Below are 13,292 nucleotides of genomic sequence, written 5' to 3' on the forward strand. Positions count from 1 at the left end.
TATTATTGTATCCTATTCATGTATATAGATATAGGCAAGGATATACGTCATAATTATTTTCCTCTTTGTTTTGAAACAGTTTCAGGAAGTGCGCTTCTGTTTATTTTTGGAAGGCTGCGCGTGCACGTACCCTGTAAAAACATTTGAAGCTCACTTAAATTCTCATTAGTACGTCGTTATGATGTGATTGGCAATTGTGATGACAGGAAATTTTAGCTAATGCACATCGCTATGATGTGTCACTCCAGCGAAATTCGATTTTTACAGAGTGCTATTCTACATACTGCATGTATTGTATTTACCTGTGTGAGTCAGGTAATGATGACTGCCACTTCCTGTTCACTTTCCTCATTCTGTGTATAAGGAGATTGTCTCTTCTTCTTCATTTGCAACATACTACGCTTTGTAATATTGTGTAGTGTATGCATTGTTCCTAAATCAACAAAGCAAACGAGATTTAGTATTGCATTATCTAATTTGTATCTTTAAAACTTTAATCACATTGCCTGGTTAGAAAGAATCTACCTATGTATTGTTTACATAAACAATGCATTTTGTGTGTTATTGCTATAATGTTTTACATTAACTTATGTAACGAAATTAGCATATCCCAAATGTTGACAAACCCCTCTGACTGTGCTGATTATTATTATTATTATTATTATTATTGAAAACAAAATATAAAGTTAAGCATCTATGTATTCTATATGATATGCAACTCTGTCATGACGACCACTTTACTGGTCAACAGCTGTAATGGCTCACTACAGCAAGTGTTCTTTATGAATGGCTACCATGGTAACCAAAACAGCAGGCGCAGGAGACTAGAAGCACCAGGGGTCACCAAAGAGAAAGGTCTACTATTACAGATCACTGTTTTAATTTGCCTCATATGCTTCTTGAAAATGATTGCATGGAATAACTGTATTAATGATGCAGTGGCATTCCAATCTGGTCTTGCCCTGCTCTTGCTTTGGTACAATGTTAACTGAATTCAGATAGCTGGGAGTGTTATTTTAAATATCGTTATCCAAAACGGAACCCTTTGTCATTGTATTCCACATTTATTCAGCTGTATAACTGCACATGTACAAGTACAGCTAACAGAGATCCACAAACCAGACTCACAAAGTAGATGGACTTGTTCTGCTGACTTGTTGCAGCAGGCTAATGGATCTGCCCTTTGTCTATAATTACAATCCCAATTGGTCCAAACAAAAAAATGTGCTAAATTTGTGATTTTCTGAGAAGCACTGATAAATGGCATCATTGATGCCACCACTATGGTGTGTTATTTTGCATGCCCATATTTATGGGTTCGCTTTTTCCCCTCTATGCTTGACAGCACAATGCATTACAATGTTTTGAATCTTGTTTGGAACACTCATTTCAATGCCTCTGATCCTGAATTGATAAAAGCCTTATTTGAAAATTTTTCCATTTTTTCCTCTGGTCCCATGGGACTATGCTCTATCTAAACATATTTAAAGCTCTCTTCTCCTCACCTATTATGCAAGACCTTTGACTGTGGAAAGAGTCCTCCATCCAGCCAATGTGATGAGGTCCCACGTGAAACTTGTTTGTAAATTTTTATTGAATCTGTGTCCACTCTCAGCCTTTTTTGTTGATTTTTTTCATTTGCAACATAATAACATGACATCAGATCTCATTTCGGGCATCAAACTTAAAGGGATAGTTCACCTGAAATTTACAAATCTGTCATATTTTTTTCATTTTCATGCCATTCCACACCTGGATGCTTAGGGCTGAACAATTAATCAAAATAAAATTGAAATCACAAAATGACATCTTGCCATTATCAAACAGCAAGAGCTGCGATTTAATGAAAGAAATAAACAGTCTGCATATGCTGCTCGCTGTGCTTACTGTATGTTCGGAGCTGCGTGAGGCTAATGATCTGAGCACGTTATATTTACAGCGCTCTAGATTCTCTAAATGCATATTTGCATAATTGCAAATATGCTTGGCCCCTAAAAAATACTATCCACATCTAAAGTAACATCTGTAACAATGTGTTTTTGTGGACAGAAGACTGTCTTCCTTCATTGTTCTGCCAAAAAAAAAGGCTTGACGAAAAATGAAAATTCTCTCACCATTTACACACCCTCATGCAATCCCAGATATGTACTTTCTGTCTTCTGCAGAACTCAAATTAAGATTTTATCTATTCAATCCAAGCGGATGGGGCTAGAACTTTGAAGCTCCAAAAAGCGCTAAAAAGCAGTAAAAGTACTTTAAAAAATTTCAAAGATGAAATAAAAACTCCAGACAACATGAGTTGTGGAAAATTAGATTTGATTTAGAGTGTATATCATTGAAGAGATGTTAATTCAATCCCTTAAAGCCTCGTTTTCATTCCTGTCAAAAATTAAAAATGGTGCTACTGTGAATAAGATTCACTGATTTTATTTATTTATGTATTTATTTTGCATATTTTTGTTAACACCATTTTTTAAACCGTATTTCTATTGGCAGAAAAACATGTTTTAAAGCTCTTTTTTCTTATATTATTAAAAAAGATTATTACTTTTTTATATTAATGAGGCATGCAGACTATTTAATACATCATAGACACATGCAATTAAAAATAATAAAATAATACATTATAAAGACTGTAGATATATTGCAAGATTCTTATAAATGTGTGGTTCTTTGAAAAAGAAAAACTGCGATACACTATAATAATCATATATAGGCCTATATGTTTTTTGTTTGTTTTAAAAAATCCACACTTTTACAAGTAGGCCATATATTGTACTGCATCAGAACTGATGCCGCACTCATGTTATATAAAGTTGCTTATAATGAGATTTATATTAGTAGATTAGTAGATCTGTTTGCCATTTATTTTCCTCACTAATGGTTCAGCAGTTTATCAATAATGAGAATTACCATAAAGGCTCTAGAAAACCTAAAAATCCATACACATTCAATAAGTTTATGTGATGACAGCATCACGCAGGCCACAAAAAGATGGTTTGCGGGCAGAATGTTGAGTACCATGTATTTAAAGGGTCACTCAGTACAATTTTTTTTTTCCTCATATAAAAAGTTTTACTTGTAATGAAAAGAATAGTAATTTTGACACCTATGTATAAAATCTAGGGCTGTCAATCGATAACAAATTTTAATCTAATTAATTACATGGTGTCCCGATTAATTAAGCGCGATTAATCGCATATACAAATATTTGGTCAGAAAGCCCCTCATATAACAATAATTCAATACATAATGATGAAATAATTATACATAGTTATCTTTAAATATTTTACAATTATATATATAATTGTTAAATATGTTTTATATATATATATATATATATATATATATATATATATATATATATATATATATATATATATATATGAAATATTCAGATAATTAAAATGCATTACATTCTTGTGGCAGAAGAGTTAATCATTGATAAGATGATACAAAAAGCGATATCAGAAATCTCAGTATCTGGACTTTAAAGGATTCTTTTTTTGTTCAATTTAGTTGTAAGAAATCAGCTCACTTTTCATTCACACAGTTATTTCTTGGAACCTATTCAACTTAAATATTATTATAATTTGTAAACAAATGATGATAATAATAATAACATATTATAATAGTAATATATCTCAATTGTGCACCTTTAACTTTTAAACCCTCATGCTTTTATTTTGACATTCTAAACTCTCCAGGAAGTCCTGTATGTGTCTGTTTGTAGGCAAGTTCACAGTAGTTTAATTCACTTCTTATTCAAATTCTGGTCAAATGCACCTCTGGTGCCATTCTACATGCATATTATAAGTGAACTGAAATTTTGAGTATCTACATCTGGGATGTTGTTCATGAGTAGCGCTGAAATATTGTGCACCGCATGAAGGCTAAAAAATAGCTGTGAGTGTGTGTAAACGGAGCAGCACCATTCACTGACGCGCTGGAGCTGCGCATGCATTTTATATATTTATTATTAAACACTTTTGTGATTCACAGAGCTATCGCATGTCTTCAAGTGGCTTTGAATAAAATGCATGAGTCTTATGAACTACTTTAATTGTGTTTTATGGTTCTTTTATGTAATTTTTTGAGCTTGACATTAACAAACATGATTAACATACAGTATCGGATTTGTCTAAAAGCTTCAGTATTGGAGCCGATACCGATCCAGGTATCGGATCGGTGCATCCCTACTTTAATTTCATGGATTAAATTAGTCCTGTCTGAGTGAACATAGTGAATTTTAACAATGGCATTGGTAATTTAAAACTATTGTTTGTATGATGCAGCATTCAGGCCACTAGGACTCACTGTAAGACAATGTAAGTCACTTTGACATACTTAAAAAAATTATTGAGTGCACCTTTAATTGCAATTTAATCAAATTGCAATATTAATATTTTATTTTAATCGCAATTTTATATTTTTGTCTAAATCGTTCAACCTTAGTGAGGTCTCCTTATGTGTTTCATGGAAGAAAGAAAGTCATATAGGTTTGGACCAATATGTAAATGATGACAGGATTTTAATTCTGGGTGAATCTTTTTAAGAGCTCAACCTATTTTAAATGATATTAAAAGAATGCATGATGTGGCCACCCAGCATTAGAGCTGAACACTACATGCCCATCAGAGGCAACAGGACACAATTGCAGAAGAGCAGCTAATACTAATGTAATTTTATTCTTGTGAAAATGTGCCAGCCTTTTTTCCTTTTTCATTTGACTGTGAGAGCAACGATGCCTCTGACAGACGACTTCCTCTTGAGTGTGTTCTTCAGAGGACAACATTGATGTGATAAAAACCACTTCCTGTCATGTTTGCTCCTATTGGTAACCTCAAGCTGTTTTTGAGTTGTTAAACACATGGTAGCCATCGTCATCCAAATTCAGGCCTAATAGAGGAAGAGGTTTTAAAATTTAGGAGCTTGTGTTTGTTTCTTGTGATTTTTCATGAGATTTAGGGTTGATACTGTAAATTCTGTGATTATGACATGTGGAAAGCAATTATGCTGTCTGCAAATAAACTTGAGGTAGTCTGGATCTGTCTTTGAAATAGTTTTCTACATTGAAGATCAAAGGAACAGTTCATGCAAAAATTTAAATATTGTCATCGTTTTCATACACACATGTTATTCCACACGTGTTATTCCCCACTTTATCTTTTTATGATCATTGAACTCTTTGGCAGAGGATATCTTCTGTTCTATCTTCTGGATAACTTCTGTTTTCCATACAAGGAAAGTGGGTGGTGATACTATCAAGCACATTTAAAGTACTCCATAGGACTGATGCACTGTATTCCAAGTCTTCTGAAGCCATATGATATAATAGCTTTGCGTGAAGGAAATTTGAACCATTATTCACTGATAATCTCCCCCTTTTTCATAGCTTTCAAATGCATATTTACGGTCGCATTGTTTTAAACTTGACGTGTCATGTAAGAAATTTGGCTTCAGTGATGGCAAACCTGGTGCAATGTATCTAAAGGCCCCCCTTTTTTAATTGAACACAAGCTAATGATACTTGAGTGGCTAATAGCGGCTTAAATTTGAGTCTTTTCGTAACACAAAGTAATCATATGACTTCAGAAGACTTGGTATATTGTGCATTAGTCGTGCAAACTATTTTTATGAATTTTTTCTTTATGGAGCTTCATCGTCCACTTTCATTGTATGAGTGGAAAAGAACAGTTTGGACATTCTGCCAAACATCTCCATCTGTGTTTTTCTGTGAAGAAAATAATTTGGCATACTGCATCGGAACGACATATGGGTGAGGAAAATAATTACAACATTTTTTACTCTTCTTCACAATTCATGAAATTGTCATTTACTTTTTGTGTCTTTGTATCAAACCTGCTGGACAAGCTGAGCTCCTTCATGAATCAGCATAATGATAAAATGACAAACTGAGGTTATGTTTTGATGGCTACATCAATCATGTGTATTACATTATATTACAACAATGTTTCTATGTGATAGATAGATGCTTGTCCCAGATGCTCCTCCTTGGAGAACACAGAGTTGGCAGGTGTGTATGTTTTTACAGACAACAAACCTGCCTGTTGATCTTAATAGATTCCATTGTCACAATGCTGAGAACTGAGAGTTCTTGTGTAGGCAACTGTGAAAAGACATCACCCACCTCAGTTCTTTGAATTGCCATTGTCATGTACCAGTAGGTCAAGTTTTTGAGATTTTCATCATGCTCAGGAAAAATGTGTGCATACAGGTGCTTTTATTTTACCTTAATCTTGTGTGAATGCCAGTAATTCACATGTGAGGTTCTTAAATGTATTTTTCAGCCCTAGTTTTGTCTATACTCTCACATTCCTAAAAGCAATCCAGAGCTTGCTAAGCCCTTGGATTTCCCAGTGTGGTTGTGCCAACATAGAGTAGCTTAAAGGTGACGTCACGTACATATATAAAACTTCTTATTGCGTAATTCTGGCTATCCACTTATGGGTGCAGTCCATTTATCCAGAGCCATATGATCATAGTTTTTTAGGTTTCAAATTATATGTTGCTCAAAATTAAGACAAGTATTTTGACAATCTCTGGTAGTTCAATGTTAGATCTGAAAAAGCTCTAGCATAATTTGTTTGCAGATTAATTATTTTTTATCTATGCAATAAAATTCATATATTCATAAATTGTTTAACTTAAGTGTCTAATCATGTCCAAATAATTTTTGGGGCTACTCTACATAGTGCAAGCCATGTAGTTGTGCATACTGGAGATACAGTGTACATATAGTACAATATGCATTTTTCCATATATATAGGCAGACACTGCCAACCAGATCAAATTATCAAACCCTACTTCACAAACGCAAGTTTCAGCTGAGAGCTACAACATGTTCTTTGAACAACCAATGAATCAAACTATTATTAAATAAGCTCTTGCAACTTGATTTTGTATTACGTTTTACATCTTTTCGAGGCATTGATGTGTCAGCCATCCCCACTGACTTCACCCTCTTAAAGAGGCAGAAGACGTGCACAAAACATACTGTCTGGATAAACCAAAAACACTGCGGTTTTTAGTCTAAGCTTTGACTTTGCATTGATGATCCAGTAGTTTTTGCACAATGGCTTTGTTATTATGTTTCAAAACACTGTTTTACATGACTGCTCTGTGTGCTTTGTATGAATGTAGATTTCTCTACAGTACGGGTTTGCACCTGATGCTTTGTGCTTATGCTGTGGATATTTGCAAAATGTATGGAATCACCTACATGAAAAAAGTAGTTTCAAGATTTCACCAGAAAATCTATGTGCACTATCAGACTGTTACTCCTCTCCAAAGCCTATAGTGAGCTGCCTATGTGAAGGCTGTCTGATACCAGATCCAGCATTATGCAACATTATGGTACCAGCTAAATGTTATTTTGGCTAAAATATAATGATTTTAGGGTCAAGTCTTCCGTGCTCTTTATGTGAGGGGCACTACTGGTGTAGCGTGTGGAGTTGCCTTTAGACCGTTCCAAATCAGTCACTTCAGTTAGGATGGCTTGGAGGAAGCTTCCTATGTAGACAGCAAAGCAGCTTGCTAGTTTTTGAAATAGAGCTAATGTTTGCTCATGTTGTAATTAGATGATATTCACTTTTAAATATAGATGGGCATATTTTTAATATGGCTTCTTTTTGGTGATGATACCACAACTATTTTCTAAACAAAATGAAACCAATAAGTAACTTTCAGTCAACTGCTTTTTAGAGAAAGACTGTAAAAAGCCCCAGTTGTAGGGATAAGTCCAGGACGCTGCCATCAAGGAGCTTCAGTACTTTCCGAGACTTCCCCGTGGGACTGTTCAACTATATTTAGCCCTCTTTGATTCATTTAGTGGCTTTTGTCATTATCTGGAAGAAGGCTAATTATCTAGAGCAGCAATTTGGCAACAATATTCTTTAAAAAGTTTTCCATTCTTCGTTCAGAGGTTAATAAAAAGAAGTTAGAAACAGCTGAGCAATGACATACTGTTTTGCGAACATTCAGACACTGGCCACACCGCTGTGGGAGGCTTTTAGAGGTACATTTAAATATGAGGACACACAAGACTACAAGTAAAACATAAATTATTGCAACATTAAAATATATGATCAAATGCCTCAGAAGAATTCACATGTGATCAGTAAAAAAATGCTGTATTAACTACTTGATGATGATTTAATGTAATATACATATATGCAGTTGATCATGTGTAATTTGTAATGGTTACCTTCTGCATTCATGGCACCCATGTGGCAACCCTCTATACGTGGCCGTAATGTGGGGTTATTTCACTCTGTTATTGTAAGTTGTGATGATACTACTGCAATGATGGGTTTATAAAAGAGTGTTAATGGGTAGAATTCAAACAAAATAAGGACGATCGGCATATCTTACTTTTGGCAGATTTATAAATAGCTACAGATTGCACATGAGCGAATGGGTGCTTAAAGAGTATTTGAATAGATTTTATTCATTTTGTAGACTAATTAAACAAATGACATGCATGACATGTTCATGGTAAATGTGTCTACGAACAGATGTAGGGACGTTTACACTAGTTAGCTAATAACTCTGCACACCGGTTCAAAGTAGGTGGAGCTCCAGGTCACACCTACTGATGACATGGACCAATTGCAGTATGAAGGTGTATAACAGAAAGTTTGTCATAAAAGAACTCTTTTCTTTGAGATTTTGTTTTAAATGACACCACACACATTTGTTCTTTGATTTCGTTTGGAGTGTGCAGGGGCCTTAATGGTATGCCATGTAGCTAATGTTTATTTATGTAGCCTCTGGTGTCACTGTGCCTTGTTTTGCATTATTAGCCTTCATTATCCTCAGTTCCAATCCCTAAAGCATAACCAGCCTGTGTTAAAGCCTATGATCTAATTAAGAGGAAGTTGTCATTTCCCTCATTTAAGTTTTCTCCCTCCTTATGTATTGCATCATTGAGCTGGAGTTACAAGTATATTATCATTTGCTTGTGTAGTGGGTGAGGCCAATGGCTGTTTGTGGGAATGTGGACTGTTTAAATGGAAGCCACATAATAAAGGGTGTAGTTGAGGAAACTGGTTTAGCATTTGTAAATGGGGCTGTTCATAAACATATTTCACCGTTCCCTAACCCGATGCAACAAAATAAAGCAACAAGTGATAAAAGCTCTCTTCCTCATAAAATCAGGAATTTTGTTCTAACCAGTGATGAGAATTGACACAACATTTTGTTGTTCTGTTTCTGCAGTGTTGCGGTGTGTTCTGCCCACTGTGAAATCTTACTGCATATTAAACATCACATTGTATTGTGTCATGTCGCACCACAATTTGCCGTTAAATGTAAATGGACAAATTACTTTCATATAGTGCCTGGCTGCCTGCTTATACATTTGTTTTAAATGGCCATGAAAATGGTTGAATCTTAAAGCATTTTGGAAGTCTGTTGCCTGTTGATGATCAACTGGAATCTATTACATTTGTCCTGAGGCCTGCATTTACTAACAGTGAGCATAATTAGCTAAATAAATAAACAGAGAAAAGGGCAGATCTCAAACAGAATGGCTCATCTGTTATTTTACATTTCTTCATAGAAACATCCCCAATACCAATCCAGAACTGGCCTGAGTTAAATAAATGTGATTATTTTAATCATCAGTGTACAATTATAATGACTAGAGGCCGAACAATGTGTCGTCTTTGCCATTAATCAGGTCCAATAGTTTCTTTTGAAACTATTGGTTATCACCATATTTCAATGGTGATAAAGCACAGATTGTTTTTATTTCATGGGCAGCTATAGAGGGTTCTAGAGTAAAATCGTAGCCTCTGAAGGTGAAATATAAAGAATAACTGACACCTTGCATTATCTATCTGTCATAATTGACAATATTTATTTATGTTTATACAAATTTATCCTCGCTTAATGCATATTTGAGTTATTTTAGAGTTATTATAGTTATTTAGAGTTCTAAATTGAAGCAAGTACAGTATATGAAAAGCCCCTTCAACATAATGTATACTGTACATCGTGTCTCCAATTTCATGGTCAGAATAAGTCATATGGTGAAATATGCCTACAACACCCTTCATGTGGTGAATATATAAGGAATAATGTACAGTCAGCTGATTGTTATCCGATCACCAGATGGGGTGATAGGGATCTCCTTTAACGATAACAGTCGGCTGACATTATCCCGCTTGTTACACGACTACCATCCAAATAAATAGACATAAAATATTTATTTGCGTTGAAATTGTGTAATTATGTGAGAAGATAGAAATCGCTGAACAGTAATTAATGACCATCTGAATGCTCATTAGCTTATTACAAGACTACTTTCCAAATAAATAAATGCTTTGAATGAATGAGTTGAAATTATATTATTAGCTTAATTGTAAAGATCACACAGTGATCAGAGAAGTAGGAAAGATGACTCGCAATACCCAGATGTGCTGTTGTTACTCAGAAATATCGGACCACTAGATGGGGCCACTGACCAATTAGAATAGAGCATTTCAGAGACCCACGTAATCAATATTGTATGCCGTTTATGAAAAGTTTAATTTGGTGGATACTTGCATATAGGGCTGAGTTTCAACATATAACTAAATTAACCTTAAAAAAAATTATGCTAGTATTTAGATATTTCATAATATACAAACCTCACATAAAATAAATAATAAAACCCCATATTCATTTTAGTTTGACATCCTGAGGTGAACGAACAACATTTTCTGAAAGCTAAGCACATCTTTTTCTGATCATTTGTTAAAAAAAAATGACCTTTTTTGTACCCCATTTATGAAAAAAGGCAGCAATAGTTGGGTAGCCTTATTTCGTTTTGTGTAGAGTATAAGGCAGGTATGTTTCCCTTTTATCTAATGTAAATGTGAAATTGACACCATACTTTCAGATGGTACCAATATATCGCTTGTTTCAGTTCTGATATCTGCATAGAACATTTTCATTTCCCATTATCAGTTTTTTTAAAACAATTGTGTGTTGACTATTGTGTTTATTTTTGACAGTTTATTTGAGGAAGTACAGTTGAAGAAATACTGAGAGATCATCTAATGGTGCAACAGTGGTTGCGAGACCTCCCACCCTGTGTGAAGACATTCTTTTTTTATTGTGGAAGTGCGGTGATACAGGTATACTCAATTAGAGACTGCAAGAAGCAAAACAAATAATCTTCAGAAAGGTGTCCAAATTGGAAATTGATTGTCATAGCTCTCTCTCAAATCTTCTCAATATGTGAAATCTGTGTCAAGTTTAAAATCTAATTTACTGGATTCAGCTGAGCCAGAGCTTAAAATGGAAAACTCATTAAGGGTGATGATAGGCAACACTGCTGGCCCACAGAGACACATGGCTGTCATTTTCACCTGTTAAGCACTTAGTTGCAATCAAGTGATCAATCGTCATGGACTCTAACATTGCTATAAGAGTTTAATTGTACTGTTCTCTCCCACTTGCTGATGTCAATGTGTTAGTTGTTGCATCTGTTCTCGTCAGAGTATGTTACTTCTATCTGACTACTGATTCATACCGATGACCGAATCAATGATATACTGTTGCTCAATTTTCAGGTTTTTCTCAGCTATGATTTGAAAACTGCACCAAATATTTGTGCCTTTTGTGGGAGTGGTGCTACCTATTACAGTGCACTCAACCACAGTCTGTATACCACAAAATAAGTTGAACATTTTATTGCACAACTGCGCTTTCAACATTGTGATGGTCTATAAAAAACATTCAAACTCATTTTGCAGCGTCATTGCAAGCATGACATAGCATGGCGTATTTACAATTAAGATGTTACTGGATTGCTGAATTGAAATTTCTCATCACTTAATCAACCTCATGTCATTCCAAACCTCTATGACTTTCTTTCTTCTGTGGAACACAAAAGGAGATGTTTAGCAGAATGTTCATGATACTCTTTTCCCTACAAAAATAGTGGATGGGGACCAGGGGCTGTTAAGCTCCAAAAGGACAAAAAACACCTCAAAAGCATCATAAAAGTTGTCCATATTACTTGTGCACTATATTCCAAGTCTTCTGAAGTCATGTGATAGCTTTGTGTGAGGAACAGGCTGAAATTAAAGTTGGAATTCACTGAAAATTTAGAATGCATGCCCTAGCTCTCCTTGGTACGTTCATGAGAGCAGTAACAATGCCGGATTCAAGAACAAATCTTTCTTTTGAGTAGATTGTTTCAATGAATCAGTTGATCCAGATTAGACAACCGGTCTGAAAGATTTGTTCACTCGAAGACTGATCATAGCAGTTTACAACACACTGGAGGTGAAAATATCAGTGAATAATGAATTCAATTTCATTCTGTCTGTAATTTTGGACCTTGACAGCCCCATGAATGCAATTCATGTTTTACAAGTGTTCTATATAAATAAAACTATTTTAGAAATGTGTGTAACACAAGTGATGTTCTTAAAAGTAATGAACTAATCCAATTACCAGAATTGAAAATGTAATGCGCTGCACTACTTTTTGTACTAAAAGGGTAATTAGATTACAGTAATTAATTACTTTGAAATAGATTACACCCAATTCTGTTTTTTATTCACTTCCGTTACATAGAAAAATGTGGCAGGTTGTTCTTCAAGAATTCACTGATTGTGTTCCACTGAAGTAAGAAAAAAAATATTCATTTGGAATGACCTGATGGTTAGTAAATGATGGCAGAATTGTAATTTTTGGGTGAACCTTGAAAGAAAATGCCATAAAAGAGACAGTGCTGTTGTGATTTCATCAGTTCTCTGAGGTACACCTTCGAGGTGTTTCCACAACTGTTCCTCGGTGAGGTGAGACGGCACCCTACCAATAAAGCTGTGCTAGTGTCAATGGAGGAAGAGAACGGAGTGACGAGGAGCCCAGCTGAGAGAAGAGAGGAAATGTGCCTTGGTTAATGTGACTTGTCATTTCCTGGTCGCTTGACAGAAGCTCCAACAGCAAAAGAGCAGAATAGAGCAGCAGAGTAAGTCAACGACTAGGAGCATGTCTAAACGGAAGAGTTATGATGGCTTCTGAATGCTTCTGAGGGTTCTACAGGTACACACATTCTGGAGTTTTAACCAACTTGGTGGGGGCTCAGCACAGACTGGGGAAGCAGGAGCCCCTACACCGCATTTCACCTGCCATGAGACATGGACTGGCCCCTAAATGAACGGCAATTGGTAAAGTTCACTTTTTTGCTCTGGGGTGGGGGTTGTATAATGGTACTTTACCTGCTTATAGTTGCATTGCACAACTTTGCTTTTACTCTGTAAATAAGTTGA

The 13,292-nt window shown here is 35.2% G+C and overlaps 1 protein-coding gene across 4 annotated transcripts in view; it reads left to right on the forward strand.

The window, feature by feature from the left end:
- The window catches only part of LOC127657945 (neurobeachin-like protein 2), an 83,962-nt gene that overhangs the window by 436 nt on the left and 70,234 nt on the right, over nucleotides 1–13,292 (forward strand). Inside the window, exon 1 of one of the 4 annotated variants that reach the window (XM_052146968.1) lies at nucleotides 13,074–13,190. The exons of the other annotated variants lie outside the window; for them this stretch is intronic. Within the exon in view, the coding sequence (XP_052002928.1) occupies nucleotides 13,161–13,190 (30 nt within the window). The 5' untranslated portion in view covers nucleotides 13,074–13,160. Of the gene's footprint in view, nucleotides 1–13,073; nucleotides 13,191–13,292 lie in introns of those variants that run through there. 4 annotated transcript variants of the gene reach the window in all.

The sequence above is a fragment of the Xyrauchen texanus genome, chromosome 17, assembly GCF_025860055.1.
Source record: "Xyrauchen texanus isolate HMW12.3.18 chromosome 17, RBS_HiC_50CHRs, whole genome shotgun sequence".
Lineage (NCBI taxonomy): Eukaryota > Metazoa > Chordata > Actinopteri > Cypriniformes > Catostomidae > Xyrauchen > Xyrauchen texanus.